The 19,911-nt window shown below is 41.1% G+C and overlaps 1 protein-coding gene across 12 annotated transcripts in view; it reads left to right on the top strand.

Annotated features, from left to right (window-relative positions):
• Positions 1-5,626: 5,626 nt before the first annotated feature.
• LOC146075239 (uncharacterized) overlaps positions 5,627-19,911 on the top strand; it is a 74,496-nt gene continuing 60,211 nt past the window's right edge. For 6 of the 12 annotated variants that reach the window (XM_083184244.1, XM_083184246.1, XM_083184245.1 and 3 more), the window contains exons 1-5: positions 5,658-5,806; positions 8,946-9,084; positions 9,204-9,270; positions 11,832-11,925; positions 14,687-14,761. In XM_083184244.1, the coding sequence (XP_083040370.1) occupies positions 9,013-9,084; positions 9,204-9,270; positions 11,832-11,925; positions 14,687-14,761 (308 nt within the window). In that variant the 5' untranslated portion in view covers positions 5,658-5,806; positions 8,946-9,012. Of the gene's footprint in view, positions 5,807-8,945; positions 9,085-9,203; positions 9,271-11,831; positions 11,926-14,686; positions 14,762-19,911 lie in introns of all 12 variants that reach the window. The other 6 variants (XM_083184250.1, XR_014473534.1, XR_014473535.1 and 3 more) reach the window with 6 other exon arrangements.

Below are 19,911 nucleotides of genomic sequence, written 5' to 3'. Positions count from 1 at the left end.
GAGTTTGTCTGTCTGTCAGTGTGTGTGTGTGTGTGTGTGTGTGTGTGTGTGTGTGTGTGGAGAGAGAGTCTGTCTGTCTGTCAGTGTGTGTGTGTGTGTGTGTGTGTGTGTGTGTGTGTGTGTGGAGAGAGATAAAGAGTTTGTCTATCTGTCAGTGTGTGTGTGTGTTGTGTGTGTGTGTATGTGTGTGTGGAGAGAGAGAGAGTTCGTCTGTCTGTCAGTGAGTGTGTTGTGTGTGTGTGTGTGGAGAGAGAGAGTTTGTCTGTCTGTCAGTGTGTGTGTGTGTGTGTGTGTGTGTGTGTGTGTGTGTGGAGAGAGAGTGAGTTTGTCTGTCTGTCAGTGTGTGTGGTGTGTGTGTGTGTGTGTGTGTGTGTGTGTGTGTGTGTGTGTGGAGAGAGAGAGAGAGAGAGAGAGAGAGAGAGAGAGAGAGAGAGAGAGAGAGAGAGAGAGAGAGAGGGAGGGATCAGCAAGCCTGCAGCCCTGTCCCGGACAATACAAGCCTCCTGTAGGGATGGTTATTGATCAGCAGAGAAGCTAGAGATGTCACCACACTAAATATTTACTGATCACACACAAATAGCTGGGGCTTGAACGATCTTCCCATGTGTTTAAGTCAGAGGGAGAAAGGTAAATCATTTTATTAGTGTATATAAAGCAGAGAGCACACTCTAGGATGGAGTGTTTTAAGATGTGTCTTTAGCTGGATGAAAAGAGTTAGGTAAATCGATATTCAGTGATTAGGAGATCCTGCAGTGGCTGCACCGAGACACTACATTCATGGATTCTGTTCCAAGTCAGGGAAAATAGTTTGCAGTCAGACCCAAAATAATATCTGTGCAACCCAATTAGCAGCACAACCTGTACATCAGCATGAGCAGGGAAGTAAATAGCAGTGCACAGAGCAATGTGGAGTAAATCTGTCTGTATACAGTGTACTGTATATAGCTGGACAGAACGTTGCAGGCATAGTGATAGGACTTCACATCATTACAACGGAAAGGTTTGGGACAGAATACATTTAATCGTAGCTGACACATGCTTATTCTTCACTAATTTCCACTCATCCTCATTGATTATTTGTTTTATATTCCCAACACCTGCATTACCCCAGTTTCTGAAGTATGAAACAAATCAACAAATAATTGCCAAGTTTGTTTCAGCCCAACGCCATTCAATGAATGAATAAACTTGTTCTAGTTGAAAGTTTCCTATATCTGATCCGGCGTTTGTGATGTATTGATCTAGTTCTGCGTTCATGGCAATGAGGCCAGAGTGCACCTGATCTGCATCATTCTGCCACTGAAACATCGGTGTTTCCATTAACCATTGCTGCCCTGGGTATTCTCTGCACATAGCGGTGAGTGCATACTGCACCTGTACAAAGCCAGCGTGAGCACTGACAGGTATTCGGGAATGGTAAGGGTTAACTCCCACTTGTCCCTGATAAATGACACTGTAGGTGACATAGCAAGCAATAGGTATGCACTAAGCATTGACATAACAGATTAGCAATGGGGTCTCGATCACTTGACCTGTGCTTTAGAAATGGGTGAGATTGGTATTGTTGAAAGTGTATATATTACACTATTACCTTGCTTTTTTTCATTATACTACTGTACAAATACATTGAGGTTACAGGCATCTGCAAATAATAAGTACGGCCCCACCTTTTACTAAGTGAATGACTTTACTGGGCTTTTAATAAACCTACATTAGCTTAATTAACTGACGGATGGTATGTCATATAGAGTGTCCAAAGTTTACAGTGACACATACACACACACACACACACACACACACACACACACACACACACACACACACACACACACACACACACACGTAATTCCCATGCATAGGAGTCCATGGTCGCCTGTTAGATACTACTGGCCCACACCATACGTGTGTGTCACATTGTGGTACTATGTGTGACACAGGAAATATAAGACAGGGTAATCTGATTACTTGGCTTCCCCACATGTGGGAGCGATTTCTACAGTAGGTTTAGGGTCATGCTGTGATTTCAGGTGTGACTGCAGGTCACACTCTTCTTTTAGCAATTGCTGGGTTAATAGGATACCTCTCTGACATGAGAAGGGTTCAGTTCTGTGTTTTTTGGTCAGTCTTCACTTTTCAGATATACTTTTCCTGTACATCTGGTGGAATGAGACTGAAATATCGTTAGCATACATTTACTAAAGCAATGTTACATTCACACCTACTCATTCCCAATATTTACAGGTAAGTGCTACAAAAGGATATTCATATAATAGGACTTCTTTTTTTAAAGATGGATAGGTAAAGAAAAAAATAAATACATTAATTTAAGGGTAGCTGGAAAGAAACATGTAGATAGATAGATAGATAGATAGATAGATAGATAGATATAGATAACGTGTGAGCTTATTGCTTGATAATAGTATGATGCTACACAGCAGACATTAATAGTTAATGAGTAGGAAGTTCAGTGACACATCAAGTGCGGTTTCATATCAACCTTTAAATATATATATTTGTGCATATCCCCACTCCCGGCCTCTCACCTGTATAGTACATCACTATAGTACAGTACTGTGTATGGTGAGAGGAATGTGCAGGTGTCAGAGACCATAGGAGCAGTCACATCACTTCGGCCCCGCTACTCCCAATAACTCTATCCCTCCAGACTGTCTGTCAGCCCAAACTGATTTCCACTGACAGCTTTTACTACACAGAATAACAATGGACACAGGAAAGCACTGTATATATGTGTTTAATTACCTATAATCAATTACAGCTTAATTTTATTAACACTTTGTGGGTAATGTTAATTTTACTAGGCAAACACACAATGAAAAAACAAAAAAGAGAAGCACTCCTAACCGGTATACTGATGGGAGAAGTCGTTCATATTTATTCATGTAGTATGCCAATTTATACAAGGACTGTGTACTACTTGTGTGTCAGTTCTATGCAAATATGTTCTATAAGCAAACCTACATGCAGTCTGCAACCGTCTGGTATGTGTACAAGTTAGTGTTGATTAAAGGAATGCCATATATATATATATATATATATATATATATATATATATATATATATATATATATATATATATATATATTTTTTTTTATTTTTTTTTTCTTTCCTTTTTCACCTAAGTCTGTATTTATTGGTAAGTTTGTATATCTCTCCTCCGCTTCTCGCTATCTGTTTGGGTGCCCCAGGGCCACTAGAAAAATGCTACACTACCAAGATTGCTTTCAGAGTTCGCCGTCCTGGTGATGGATTACCATGTCAATTTAAACGGCACAGGATTAATTTGTTTCAATGATTTCTCCTTAGAATGAATGCCAGTCTTTTTCTATCTCTGTTTCCTCCCTTGAATTAAAAAAAAAAAAAAAGAATTCAAAATAAAAATATGCACCAGCAGCAGCAGCAGCATCAGACGATAATAGCAGCAGACAAGTAGTGTGCAATGTTGCAGCACAATCTGAGTATTTTATCTCATTATTCGGAATAAAGGCACAAGGCGGTTAGTAAAAATGATATCGGATCCTGCACCTTTTCAATAAATAATTGTCTGGTAAGTGATTCAGTGCAGACTACTCCTGACACAGAAGGACTTCATTTGCTTTGGATATTAAATTGCACATTTCACCAGTGTACCTTACAAAAAAGCAAAAAAAAAAAAAAAAAGCCCGTATGTACAACTTTTGTAATTCCCATAGCCCCGGTAGTAACTTCAAAAAGATATATATATATATATATATATATATATATATATATATATATATATATATATATATATATATTCATATCACTTTAAGATCTATCGATCGATCGGTCTATTTATTTATATACTCGTGTATAATCTTTATTTTCAAGCATTGTGATAGTCATTTAATAAAAAAAAAAAAACGTATTTAATGTATTTGGGGTCCTTCATCTGCACATACAAACTCTGCTCTTTATTCGATAACTCACATGCTAATGACATGTCCCAACGCTAATCAGTTAACTATTAACCCATTGTGCTGTGTGCCTGAGAGCAAGCCACCCCCCTTATACCGTATATACCTGAGCTCCCTCGGTTGCATTGCCCTGTTATTATAAATGCACCCAGCAGGAGGTTTGTGCACCGAGAAGCAGGAATGAAGGTGTCTGGGAGGCTGTGCTGCTGCTGGTGTCGGTACATAGACACTGGACACAGATGGAGACACCTATTGAAAAGTGTCTGAGGAAGATTAATAGGAGGTGTCAGGGATGGGAAAGCTCAGATTTGCTTTACATTCCTAACAGCTCCAGATGAATTACTGATGATCCTCCCCATACCTATCATTAGACACTACATCAAACCAGGCACTTATCTGCAATCTAGAATTCCACATTGCTTAAGAAAACAGTATTAGATTGAGAAGTATTTAGTAGGGACGTAATTGAAGACGTGTAAGTGAATTACTGTTGGTGTGTTAAAACTGAAGCCTTTAACTAAATTGTCATGTGACAAGAAGCCATGTAATGTATTCCTAGCTTCAGTCTATTTAGTAATAATGCACATATTAATAATACTGCTTTCTATATTTTATTTTGTCTAACATATTGTTCTTACAGGTGCCACAACTGAGCTTGTGCAGTATACATATAAATAAGCACTTTGCATGGTCACAGCCTCTACCTGTCTGTATGCAGACTTGGTCCTTGCTCCTCCTAATGCTTAGAGTAGGGAAGGGACATGCAAATACAGACTGAGTGCAGTAAAACTGGTTACACACTGTGCGATATTATGGCCAATATATCATAATGAGGGGATTAGTAATGACAAATCGTTCACATCATTTGGTCACACACACAGATTTATCATCACTCACTATATTCGAACTCCTCTGGGTCGGCGGTGACATCCTCTGGCGTCCATACATGCAGCGCAATCTGAGGATATTGTCAATGACAGCACACTCCTGGATGTGGTCACTGATGATATTATAATGGTCGTTTGAAAGATTGCATTATATTATCTGACCGGGAGTTTAAGGGAAGTCGATGACAATGTCATATTGTTTGCACATTGTACAGCGGCCCTTTTTCTGGCTCACTCGCAAAGGCAAATTCCTTCTCAAATGGACAAAACCACGTGCACTGCGGAGGAGGGGGGGGGGGGCAGATGTAACATGTGCAGAGAGAAGTAGGGTTACCACATATTTTGTATTCCTTTTTCATACTTTATCATCCACATGGACTCTGATTGGGAACAGTAAAGTGTACTGAGAACCCTTATCTGCGGTCCATGTGCTAAAAGCAACAAATTGTCACCCACAAATATAAAAAAAAACGATGTCGTCCCTGTGTCAACAATTTCTATGTCAACCTTTTGCGCGTTTCAACCTTTTCTCTATGTCGACATTGTCCATGGTGACATTTTGACTTTTGGCCCTTTATACCGAGGTTCCGGATGAAAAGGTCTACAATGTCTACAAAGACCATCAATTGGTTGACCACGATTGGTCGACACATTGAAATGATCAACATACATTAGGTCAGCAATGACAAAAGGTCGACACAAGGAAAATGCTGATATGGCAATAGTCGACACATGAAAAGGTCAACCAATAGTGGTTTACCTACTGATTGTTGTCCTAGACACTTTGGACCCATCAGCCGGATACCTAAACTGTAACCCCTTTGTCTTCTTTTAAACGGCAACATGTCTTGGATACATCACCTGGCAGTGACATAGTTCAAAGCTTATATCGCACAACCCATTGATGAAAATATTGTATTACGCATAATAACAACAACAACAACAACAACAAAAACAACAACATAGGTATGGATAACTTTCCAATGCCCCTTTACCTTGTTATTACATTTCACAATGTAACATTTTCACTATTTTAGCATCTAATTTGTTTATACAGCCCATAAAATAAATAAAAAAATCACACAATGCCCTGTAATTAACTATAATACATCACACAAATAATGTTTATTTATGTGTCATGATTATATATAATGTACAGCAACATCTTCCATTCCATTCCTCCACAGATAAGCCTGTGGTAATGCCTGCTGGATTAATTGGCTAATTAAGAGATAACTAGAAATACAGTAGACTGCAAACTTTTCCTGTCCAACGCAGATGACAACTGAGCTAAGAACGTGTGAAATTATAGCTTATATTTAGACAGAGAAAAGACTTTCAGCTTCTAAGGTTCTTGCATTTAGGTCACTAGCTCAGATGCAGACAATAGCTGAGGCCTTGTATATAACTTGTAAAGTGTTTTGATAGGATCTGTAGAACTATAAGACAACTGGAAAAGTTTGTATTTGATTTATTTATTTACAGTTTCTTGTGTAGCGCAGCATAATCCATTACGCTTTACAATTGGAAACAACAGTGATAAAACAAACTGGGTAGTAGCAGACGGGTGTGGTACAGGGGTCCGACAGTTGGGATCCCGACAGTCTTTAGCCCGACGTCAGGATCCAGACTGGCCGGACCCAGACAGCATTGCGAGTGCAACTAAGCCCCTTGCGGGCTACGCGAGCCACCTATTCAATTCTCCCTGTATGGGGGTCGTGGACTCCCACGGGGGAAAATTGAGGGGGGCCGTCGGGAACCTGGCTGTCGGTGTTTTGACAGTTGGGATCCCGACATCAGGTAAATGCCTGTCAGGATCCCGACTGTCTGGACCCCATCCGGCACCCGTAGCAGACTGACATAGAGGTAAGAGGGCCCTGCTCACAAGCTTAGCAAGCATCGGAATATCTGCCATGGTTGCCTACCTGACCCTCTCCATGAGGGAGAAAATGCTCTGTTCCTGGACTTCCCTGGTATTGTATGATTGCCATCACCTGTGGTGAAACATCTTTCCTATTAATTACCTAACTCCCCACAGGTGATGGCAATCACACATTACCAGGGAAGTCCAGGAACAGAGCATTTTCTCCCTGAAGGAGAGGGGCAGGTAGGCAACCATGATATCTGCTGCTGCTGCGACCTAATCCATACTTGCCTACTCCCTCTCTCCCTCATTAGTCTAGCAATCGCCCTCATTTCACCTAGCCCACATTATTCAGCTGTTACATTTTTGGGAATAATTGAATAATCGGCACCATTCCTTAACAATTCCTTACACGTGTCAGTGACTTTTCTTTAGCAAGTATAGTAGCTCTTACTAACTGCTTTGGGGCTCATCTACATTTGGATATAACTCATTTTAAAAGATTCCTCTTAGATAAAGCAGTACACACCCACATGTCTAGGTTTCTCCATATATGGAATAGACACACACTTTGGGTGGAGCATGACACGCCCCCTCAATGGGGCGCTGTGCAAAGTTTTACTACTACTACTACTACCACTACTGTAATCTCCCTGAAACTAGTTTTCCAAAGTAGGCAAGTATGCCCTAATGGGGCCTACACACCGAGCGATTTCAGGGCATTTTCGAAGCGATCTGCTTAGAAAATGCCACATAGCGATTAAGATCCAGCATGCTGGATAAATCTAGTTCGATTGCAAGAGAACACTGGCCCTGACAGATTGCTCAGCACACATCACTGACACATCGCTGTGCAGCGCTGTGTGCTGAGAGATCTTCCTGAGCGATCTGAGAATCTAGTATCACACAGCAAAATTTTCCCATGTGTAGGCCCCATAAATTATCCTGCTCATATGACTCATTTGATTTTTTTTTTTGTATAACATATATTCAATGTTCTGTGGCATGTTTATCTTGTATTTATTATTATTATTATTATTATTTATTATTTATAGAAAATGACAGACAGAATCTGATTGGTTGCTATGGGCACCAAGGGCGCCGCCAGCAAGCCCGGGCCTTGGTAATTAGTACCTGCTCCCCCCCCCCCTCTCTTGGCAGCCCTGTCTATGGGCAACCAATCAGAATATACTTATTTATTTAGAACCTTTTAGAAGATAATAGATAGTTTCTGATTGGTTGCCCATAGCAACATCCAATCTGAACTAGAACTCCCATCTTTGTAAATTTCCCCCAAATTGTCTTCAAGTAATAAACATATAGCTCTTCATATTTAATCAGATGTCCCTTTATATATAGCTGCAAAAATGTACAAATGATAAAACTCACCATTAAACTGAAGTTATTGTAGGAGAATGATTCAACAATAATGTCAAAACATTAAAGCAAAACGAATACAAAATCACGCCACATGCTTCTATACTAAAATAAATGTGCAGCAAATGTTCCTTCGTTGATTATTAGCACGTATCCAGACAATAGTGAGTCCTCTAGCAACTTTATTCCACTTTCATTATTAAAGTGCAAAATATTTTAGTGGGCTGCGGAATGGAGGTTGGAGACTGCATGTAATGATGGATTATGTGTCTTTAGGTTGGGTGACACTGCTTATACATCAATGCATCATTTCTTATCACAACAGATATTATTCTGACCCAGCTGATAATGAGGGAAGGGCTTCAAGAACTGTGTACAGGCTACTTTAACTCTTTAACTGCCACCAGCACCCCTTTGTCAGCCACTCTCTTTGGAAGCAGTATCCCACAGCTGGGTTCCAAACATGCTACAGTCCTGTGCACAGATATTGCAGCCTAGTGTCATTTGTCTCCATGTTATCTCAGTGTGACGGATTAAACTGTAACTCTGCTTGGAAGTGAGAAGTGATTGCTCTTCAAGCACAGCAAACACGAAGGGTTAAGATCTTAGTGTGGACAGATGCTTTAAGTCAAACCAACAGCTCTGGACCAGACAAGATTAATGCTACCTTTAGTTTGTATATAGTGACCTTGCAAACAGATCCCCTCTCTTCCATAGTGTACATTAATATAACCCACTGTGTGATTCTAGTAGTAGTATGTTATCAGCAAAATATTACTGATAGGTAATTAGGTGATAGTAGACAATTGTGTCATGGAACATATTAGGACTTTAACAATGCACTTTTATTGTCTTTGCTTTCAGAGCAATATTTTTTGACGCATGCTTAAGTAGAAGGCGCAGTATTCCTGATGTTCCCGAAAATATCCCCATGTCTTGTCAAGGGGGCGGTGCAAGTAGAGGACAGCGTGACCTCAGCAGATCTGCGGAATGGCATTACAAGGTGCGTGCACATCCATTGTTCATTTTATCTCCACTTGAAACTTTTTTTCTAGTTTTGGGTGTAATTATCCTTTAATGAATTGATGTTTTCTTTTTCTACCATGTATTATTTAATCCCAGGTTACAACAGACAGAAATTCCTGGAAAGAAAACAAGTACAGAACGGGAGCAGATGATTGCCTTATTGGTGAATAGGTCAAGGCCTGAATGTATATAGCAAGCTACTCATTCGCAGTTCCCAGTATGGGTTCCACATAGGGATAACAATCCATCAGCAGTCGAAGGGTGTAACTACTAAATAACTACAGCAGCCTGTGTGCCTCATCTGAGCCCCAATAGTATAGAATAGGCAGGACAAAGAAGACAGCGTGTATCTCAAAGGGCCTCTTTCTTCTGGCTGCATTTTGATTTATACAGGCAGCAATTGGATTCGGCAGCTACTGAGCAAAAAATAAATGTACTGTATAGAAGGTTCAGACAGCTGTGTCAGATTGGTAAAGATGTAATGAGTCTGCTGCAATGTTGGCCATTGTTTTGGAATAGAGCAGATCTTGGAGGTGGTGGCTGTGACTTGTGGAAGAAAGTTGGCCAGTGAGTTGGCCCCTTCAAAGTCTTGATACGATGGACTTCTTATCTTCTGCTGTTCTGAAATATGAATGTTTTACCATTGCCGGTATTTTTAAATACATAAGTTATAAACAAGACCTGTTTAAGCTCTTATGCAGGATCATCATATGCGTGTTTGGCCAATCAACCTTTTTTGTCAGATTGGATAATTTATCCAGATTAATCATCTAACCGTAAATATTATAGGGGGGAAATTCTCTAAACTAAAAATGCGGTTAACCCACCCCCCACCTCACCTGTCCGGGCATCACAGAGCGGTGCTGCCCGGACCTGTGACCTTCTCCTCCCTGCAGTATGATCCTCTTCCAGGTGCAGGGAGGAGGAGAGCCCGGCGCAGCAGCAGCAGTGCCGGGTAAGGGAGGGAGGGGACCCGCTGACTCTCACCGCAAATGACAGCTCTTAACGCAAGAGCTGTCTTTTGCCATAATTATCTAATATGTTAGTGCATATGTGATAATTATGAATGCGGTAGCCGGCGATAGGGGGCGGTAAGGGGGCGCGGATGTTAGAACATCCCCCCATAAACTGATAGCCCTGGAACTGATCATATCTGATTATACAGGTTGGGTCTCCCTTATCTGTGTATTCCAAAACCCAAAATATTCCAAAACCCATGGTTTTTCAGAATATTTCGGGTCCCTCCCCCCGTCACTTTTTTCATACTTACCTCATCCCCCAATGTCCACAGTGGCCTCAGGGATCCTCTTCTCCAGTCCCAGGGGTACATTGCGAGAGTGCAAGGACGCAACGGTGTTGCACCCATGGCACCAGAGATGCCACTGAAGAGGATCCCAGAGGCTGCAGTGGAACACTGTGGACGTCGGGGGGACCATCGGGGCACCATCAGGGGACCAGGCAAGGTTTGAAAAAAAAACATATTCCAAAATCCAGAAAATCCCTTATCCAAAATGCTCGTGGTCCGGAGCAATTCGGATAAGGGATACTCAACCTATATTGGAATTTACTCATGAGAATAGTAAAACAAAAGAGCACAGGTCTTTGTTAGATACAGTTATAGATACAGTTATAGATACAGGCAATAAGCATAATAGCAAAATTGACAATGTGTACCACATCTTCCAGCGTCAGACCCAGGACTGAGCGTAGCCGGTGGATGCAGCTCTGTATGGTTTCAGGAGGAAATGCTAACAGTGTAGTGTGAGTGTACAAGATTTATATTTACTAGCACTAGGGCTTATTTCGTAACATAAAAATGTTAACATACACACATGTATTAAAATAAAAGCAATGAATTTATAAGTGGCATTTAGTGCAGCACAATAATACAGAGCCATGTGTAATAATACGAAACCACTCCCCCTTTTCTGAAGCGTTGACCCAAACAAACCGTTTTCGCCGATGCTGGACAAGGGGAATGAATAGGTAGAGTCGAATTTGCCCTAAGAACAGTCGAAAAGTAATGATATTTCTCCTGGCAAAATAATTAGGACAGTCACAACTGAACAGAACAATGTCCAAATATGTACCCCAAGATAAAATAGTATTACCTCACTATAGATTTATCTAGGTTAACAGGCAGATTCAACAAGTTGATAAAACTAAAAATATTATTTGTTACCCCTACTTGACAGGGCATCATCCTCACATGAAATGAGTACTGAATAAATGAATGAGCATGGTAGATTACTTAAGTACAGTGTGGGTGTCTGGACCTCTCACAGCAATGTGCTTTTTATCTCTGTAATCTTTACAGCATGGTCTTACATAATGTTTTCTTCTATCGGACTCAACCCTGGTTTACTTTGAGTGCTGTGACACCATAGCTGAGCCACTATATTGTGTATTATTAGCATGTATTTATACAGGGACATTTATATAGGCAGCACTGCAGAGAGAATATTTGTCATTCCCATCAGCCTCAGTGTCACGCACACATACACCCTACAGTATTTATTTTAACCCGTTGTCAATCGGTATTTTTTATGTTTTTGGAGAAAACCAGAGTTCCCAAGCAAATACAGAGAGAACGTATAAACTCTACAACAATTAATCTTGTTCAGGGATCAAGCCCATGCTGTAGGGGTATTACAAAACAGTGGTGTTGCCATACTGAATATTTGTTCTCTTATCATTCTTCTTTATTTTTTTGTCTTTTTTTAGGACCTTGTGAAAAGAAGAATGAAAGACCAATCATCCAGCTGGGAAGGTGTTACCACACAGTACACACGTTCTGCACCTATTATGATCATAGTAGGTAGGTACACATTATACATTTACAGTGTCATAATGAAACAGGGTCGGAGGGATGCCCCTATTTTAGCATGAATACATCTGCATAATGATTCTGAGTTGCACAAAAAGCGGCTGCAGCTGCGGGCAGTCGTCGAAGCCTGATTTACTACAATATGATTGTAAGCTTGCGAGCAGGGCTTTCATACCTTTGACTGTCTGTAAATACCACAATTGTTGTCCTATTTTAAAGCGCAACAGAATATGCTGCGCTATATAAGAAACTGTTAATAAATAAAATAAATATGCTAAGGCAATAATCCATGGGTCTAATTGCTAAGATTTCTGTACCATCTAGCAAAAACCCATGCCACCTCAATCTTACACCACCCAGGGCCGGCTCCACCACTAGGCAGCTTTAGGCATTTGCCTAGGGTGCCGGCCACTGGAGGGCGGAAGTTAGGAGCAGGTCCCCACTCCTGGATGAAAATGAGCGGCATTGCCCAACCCCCCCCCCCCCACACCGGAGTGATTCGGCAGCCCGCATCGCATCATCCGGCACCCCGCCCCTGTGTGGAGCGATGCTGCGGGGGCGGGTGAGCGCCGGAGGGCTGCCCTGCCTGGGGTGCTCCAGTCCTTGCACCGGCCCTGATACTACCACCATCATCCATGCCTGCATTTGCATCAGCCACATGCTAGGTGCTAGAGACTCCACCAAAGCAGGCTTCTAATAGCGCACCACCACCCGGTAGCTGCCCCAAAACATTTAATTTCACAGAAAGACCAATATACACAAAAAATGGATTACCACTTATTCATATAGCACACACATATTCTGCAGCAATTTACAGAGAATGTTAGAACATTCACATCAGTCACAGTCACAGTGGAGCTTACAGTCTATGGGGGGGGGGGTATTCAATCAAGGGACACAGCTGTCGACCGAGAAAAAGCAGGAGGGATTCAATGTCCCTCCCTCAGCGGGATGAGAAGAGGGGAGCTGCAGCCGGGAGCTCGTCACTTCCCAGCCATTCTAGGCAGAATGAGTCCGACTGTTTGTGAAGTCAGGCTCATTCAACCGAGATACCCTTATTCAATGCTGTCAGGGAAGACTCGTGTACAGAGATCAGTCCAACTCAGAATCGGGCCATGGGCGGGATTCTCCAATAACCCCCGTAGCACATCGCCGGCTTTTGCATTGTTTATAATCGCATATGCAGTAACATATGTGATTATTAACGCAAAGGCGATAGCCGGCGATATGCTGCGGGTCCCCCCTCCCTCCCTAAACCCTCAGCCGGCTGTGAGAGGGCTCCTCTTCCTTCTCTCTGCACTCAGAAGCGGTGCAGGCAGGAGGAGATCATTGGTCCGGGCAGCACAGCAGGAGGCTGCCCGGACACAGGTAAGGGGGATCGGCGGGGGGCGCGCGGGGCATCGGGGGACACAAAGGGAAGCCCATAGGCTTCCATGGGGTTACGCCATCTAGAACTGGCGTAACCCCCCGCAGCAAAGCCCTGGTGGGGGGGCTTTGCTGCATATGAAAATGCAGTAAAAACCCCGAAAACAGGGTTTTTACGGCATTTTGTGTTTGGTGAATCTCGCACCAAGCCTTTGCACAAACGGCTGATTTTATGCAGATTGTAAATAATAGAAACAGTTGACCACACACATGACAATATCAAGGGTTATTTGCCTTCATGTTGTCATTGACCAACAGAGTGTACACTCTAGAAGACAAAGTGAAAGATATGTTCCACTTTATTATATATCTAGTGTTCAGGGGGCTTTACGAATTCAATTTGGATACGGGAGACAACCTGTAGTTAACTTGCTATAAGAAACATTTGAAACAAAGTTATACTGAGAAAATATTGTAATTTTCCAAAGCAAGAGACTTTTCAATGTATTTGATGATTCAGTAATATTTGCCTAGTTTATATTACTTTGCAGTAAAACAAGCAGATTCTGTTTTAAGAAATTGTTCTGAGAAGAGAAATTACTTTTCAATAAAACATTTATTTTTGAATAACTGGCATTGAAGGCATTGGGTAGTATTCAATGTGATTAATCGCTATGTGCAGAGAACCTGTTTAGGATCCAGAGCATTAAATACTGCCCATTGTGTAAAAGAAGGATCACAGATTAATAGTAACCTATATTCAGAAAAATCATTGGCATTGCCACGGCACAGTAATGGGGAACAAGGCCCAGACCAGTAAGTCCGGCATTGCCCCGTGGTCATATCCTGGCTTTAGTGTTTAATACTATGTGAAGGATACTGTAGGATATATATATATATATATATATATATATATCATTCCAAGTGCCCGGCACTCCTATGGATGTCTTTTATTATGACCCGGTGCCTTCCTTATAGCTTTAGTAAGCTCTTGTAGATGCTGGGATGGATGTAGGCGGCACTCTCGGATTTAGTGAAGCAAAGAAACATTTATTGTGGAGCCACAATAAATGTTTCTTTGCTTCACTAAATCCGAGAGTGCCGCCTACATCCATCCCAGCATCATATATATATATATATATATATATATATATATATATATATATATATATATATATAAACACTGTCATCTGTTGGCAGTGAGGGAAACTTCTTCTCTTTTTCTCTCACACATGCACAAACATAGAGGCAACCACAAGGTAGCAAACTAGCTTTCAAACCATTTACTTTGAGCAGGCTTACTACTATATCTATATAAATATATACAATTAAGAGAAAACATTTGAATAATAACTTTCTTCCACACATTTTATTTTCTTAATCATAGATGCATTGACTCATTCCAGCACCAGTGTGTGATCAACGCATACCAAAGTGCCTTAAGAACATATTCCAGAAATAAGTAAGTATTAAAAATGACCACTTTAATTTTTTGCATTGCTTTTTTTTTTTTTTTGCTGTATTAATTTTAAATTTCACTATATTTCAACAATTCAGGAAATATATTTGCTCACAGAGCTTGCAATCTATAGTAGGAGCACATGTGACAGCTGTGATGTATATTTGCTGGTGAGACAAATTTGTTGTACACAGTGGGCCTGTTCTCTCTCTTATGGACAAAACCATGCACTGCAGGTGGGGCAGGTGTAACATGTGCAGAGACAGTTCTTTGGGTGCAGTTTGTACTTCAAACTGATATCTATATTGCGGTGTAAAAATAAAGCAGCCACTATATACTCTGCACAGAAACAAAATAACACCCAAATCTAACTCTCTGCACATGTTACATCTGCCCCACCTGCAGTCCACATGGTTTTGTCCATTAGAGAGAGAATTAGCTTTTGCAAGTGAACCAGAATCAGTCCCAGTGTACACACATGCACTGTAAAGAGGATGCAGAAATTATGTTTCACATATGAGTACCAGGGACCCCATTATAGGAGAGACAGTTAGCAAAGTTAAACCTAGATTAGCTCTTATAGTATAATAAAACTCCACAATTTTGTTTAGTCACAAAGTTCCTGTTAAGAAAAACAGAAATGAAAATTCATAAATTAAAAACCAAAACACACACCATCAATGCTAGCCCATATATTTCCCTAAACTAGAAATGATTACAAGATAGGTCTTAAAATACAGTAACTGTGGAAATCAGGGGCTGACACTTATGGTACTTGTATCCCATAAAGATACTTATATATTGCTGGTATAAACTAACGCTGAAAGAACGCAGGAGACAATCTTTTTTCAGAGCTTTACCTCCAATAGCTAATGCCGTTGTTGCATAATGGCCGGCATATACATAACAAGGCAAGTTGAGACTGGACCTGGTAGAGGTGTGATAGAGTAAGCTGTCAATTAACTTATTATTTATATAGTGGGGTCTTGGCAAGGGTGCACTAAGAGAGGAGGGAGACTCGCCCAGGCTCCCTCCTCTCTAGCCAGCAGTACTCTAGGGAGCACTAGTAGATTCTAGCAATGATAATTATCTTATTGTGGAAAAAAATGGACACCAGAGAAAGGACTTCGGAAAGGTGAGTATAGAAGAAAAACAAATATATATATGAAAAAAGAACGGGGTTTCAGAGGGCGCTGAGACAGTGAAACAAATTCAGTTCACGTATAATATTTAATACATAAAATGGGTAAAATGTACATAAAAACACCTTTCAAGGTGTGACAGTATACACAAATTGTTTTTTCCAAGTGATTACAAAAAAATTCCTAGTAGCTTGATAGATTTGTTCTGAAGAGAAATCCCAACGCGTTTCGTCATAATAATGACTTCATCAGGTGCAACAATATGACCGAAAAAGCTATGGGTATATCCAATATGGAGAATAGGATCCAGATATGTGGCATCCAAAAAAAGCACAATTGTGTATTTCTTCAAAAAAAAATCTTGTTTGGGCATAGCAGTGTAAGGTCCTCCAAATTAGAGCTTCAGAGGGAAGGTGCATGCTGCATGACTCCACAACAGAGACGCCTTAGACTAAGACCTTCGAGTGCCGCCCCCCGGTGTCTCTGTTGTGGAGTCATGCAGTATGCACCGTTTCGGGCCCGGTGCACCCCTTTGTCCCCTACACCTTGACAAAGGGGCGCACCGGCCCCAAAACGTTGGAATGGTATTTTTTTGAATAGATGTTGAAAACTTGCTCCGAGTGCCGCTGTTTGTTTTCATCGTCACTATCTTCAGTTTCCAGAAGGCACCGGGGGTATCTGCACCCAGGTGGGAGAGTGCCGGGCCGCTTCCAGGATATATATATATGTATATATATTTGTGGGGGTGATCCGGCACTCCAATATACCAGAGTAGTTTCCCAGGTGCCTCCTCCGGGAAGCCTTGCAGCCACAATATATCGTGTAGCCCAGCGAGCGGGGGTAGGGGGGGTGAGGGGGGGGGGGAGCGGCACTCGAAGGTCTTAGTCACCAGTGAAAAACAGCCAAGAGGCAGTGCTGCAAATGCTCAACGTTTCGGTTTCAACAATATATAATGACTATATATATATATGCTAGTATATATTTACTGTATATGTCTATATATATATAATATATATATATATATATATAGGCATAGAAATAAACAACGGTACTCACGGGTTTAGTGAAAAAAAAAAGTGTATTCACATAATGGTGCCCGATGTTTCGAGGCTTGATGCCTCTTTTTAAAAGTGTGATACACACCTTGAAAAAGAGGCATCAAGCCTCGAAACATCATATTTTGTTGTGTCCTGAAGACAGGTTGCCCGAAATGGCGTAGACCCCATTAAACTACACGATTGTTTGAAGTCCTGGAGTGACACTGTTTTTGCTTATGATAACTTGTTATCTTACATTGCCCCTTTAAAAAAAACTCTGAGTGCAGACAACATCCTGCATGGCCACCGGTCTCACACCGCAATAAATTTGGCCTTCTAACTGACATTTTTTAAATACTTGACAGGAGCTGATTGGCTAGAGCACCATTTAACATTGGTAACAAGTAATAACAAGAATATAACTGGTTGTAAAATCTTTACCTTTTAAGTAATTATGATGGCTCCCACAGCCTGCTCTGGCAGAACGGTTTGATGGCTTTCTACAAGGGAAAGCCTATGTAAAAAGGTTAACTGGCATACGGCGGGTAAAATTGTGATCACCCTTTTGCTATTGCCACAATTTTATAGATTTTTTTAAACTTTTTTTTATGTGCAGAAATATATATTAATCTTAAAAGTAGAGTTGAAATCCAATAAAAGCACTTTTAGTTTCACATTGCATATGTGTGGTTAGGCAAGCTGGGGTATAAATATGCATTAATACTGGCAAAGCGGTAAGACCATGCTTACCTACTGGTGAAAAATCATTTTGGGGAGAATGTGAAAGTAACATGTATAAGCACAGACATGTACTACTACATCTGAGAGGAGCGTCCAAAAAAAATGACAAACATACAAATGTAAATGAGCTCCTAAGCAGTTATTATGTAAATAAAAAAAAAAAAACACTGATACTTTTCAGTGCTTACTCATGTATTGCGGTTTACAAGAGATTCCATATAAGTGGCTATGAGAAACCGTATTTTAAAAAAAATGCATGAAGCCATATGGATCAATGGGGCAGATGTATTAAGGCTTGTAAAGTGAAAGAGCCGTGATAAAGTGGAAGTGGATAATGCACCACAGCCAATCAGCTGTGTTTGAAAAATTACAGTTAGGAGTGTAATGGCTTGTGCATCATCATCCCCTTCCACTTTATCAACACTCCATCACTTTACCATCACTTTACCAGGCTTAATTTTACTTATTTATGTATTTATTTATAGTTTCTTATATAGCGCAGCATACTGTATTCCATGGTGCTTTTCAATTGGAAACAACAGTGATTAAACAAACAGGGTAAAACAAACCGACAGAGGTAGGAGGGCCCTGCTCGCAAGCTTACAATCTATAGGGATAATAGGATACATAAGGATAGAATTCCATGGCGTGGCAGTCCCATCAGATTACAAGACAGTCCTGGTGGGATAGATATGAATGCTACTGGAGGTTATGTGGGGGTTCTGGAATATGATAGGATTGCCTGAAGAGGTGAGTTTTCAGGGAACGCTTGAAAGTTTGAAGGCTAGAGGAGAGCCTTAGTGTGCGTGGAAGGGCATTCCATAGGGTGGGTGCTGCCTGACAAAAACCCTGCAAGTGTAAGTAGGAGCGAGTAATGAGTGTGGATGAGAGACACAGATCTTGTGCAGAGTGAAGAGGTCGGATGGGGTATACACCCCATTCAATCCCACTTTTAGCCCTGGTATTAAGGGAGTCAGGGAGATTGCTACTATTTCATGGAGTCACCCTGACAATCAGGGAGAGTTAGCAAGTATGAGTAAGACTACTCTTGTCATAGGGCCTGATTCCGAGTGAGTTGTAGTGTAGTGAATTCTCCCAGTGCTAGCATGTAGGGTGGCCCACCCCCCTGTTGTTTGGAAACGCCTGCATTGTGTGGACCACTCCCACAAAACTGTGCTTCGCTGGCCCCTCACCGTTCCGTCGCCATCAAATTATCACCCCCATTGTGTCAATGCCGCCCCCCGCTACTTAAACTGCAGCTCACAGTGAGACTACAGTGTAAATGGTCATGCATGGGCAACTGGCATGTGAGAGCATGCGCAGATCTATGGAAATTGCTGACTATCGATTTTCGGAGATCTGCACATGGGTGTGAATCAGGCACCTAGTTAGACAGTATTGCAGTGCTCAACTGCTTGGGCAATATTCTCTTGATAAATCATATTGATAGGAGGTTTTCTATTTCTACCTTAACCCTTTGAGTGCCAACATCACTGTGAGAGATGCACAAAATATCCCTTAAAAATGCCAGCGTCGGTCACATTTGTTATATAAAATCAAATAAAAATGTCATGTAAAAAAAAGGTTATATTTCCTATATAAGGTAAACATTACAGGACATTATGATGAATAAAAATGTTTGCTTGGCAATTTTCACAACTACCGGTATGTTAACAAGTTCACTTGGCAATCAAAGGGTTAAACAGCAATTAAAAAAAAAACAGACCTATTACAACTTTAGAACGAATCAACACTCTATAACAATCTGGGCGGATAGATTCCATCCAGTCCAAGGGACATGTTACTGGGCCCATAAGGAAGAGACCTATATAATGAAAGGATTCAGTGGGTGGATATGCCTTACAGAACAGACATGAGTGCCCTATCACGCTTCAGTAGCCTTATTGGGCACCTATCCAGATTGTTGGATGAGGCCCAGCACTGCACTCTTGCATCCCTGGTCACTGCCCATTGTTAATATAAAATCTATGGATCATTGCTAAAATAAAGATATTTGCTATAATCAATAGCCAAAGAGCAATGTATATGTAAAACTGGTAGCTCTATATTTTGGCTAATATCCCGTGAAAGCCAGCATATCAAATGTACTATATCACCCTGGTCAACCTATGGATCTCCAGGTGTGGATCAGTTGGTCACCAGCAAGTTGGTTGACAGTCATTAGGTCGACACCATTAGGTCAACATGCATTTAGGTTGACATGGCAGTAATG

The sequence above is a fragment of the Crinia signifera genome, chromosome 4, assembly GCF_055691185.1.
Source record: "Crinia signifera chromosome 4, ASM5569118v1, whole genome shotgun sequence".
In the NCBI taxonomy this organism is placed as follows: Eukaryota; Metazoa; Chordata; class Amphibia; order Anura; family Myobatrachidae; genus Crinia; species Crinia signifera.
Note: the sequence above shows the minus strand (reverse complement) of the source record. Positions and strands in the feature narration are given on the sequence as shown.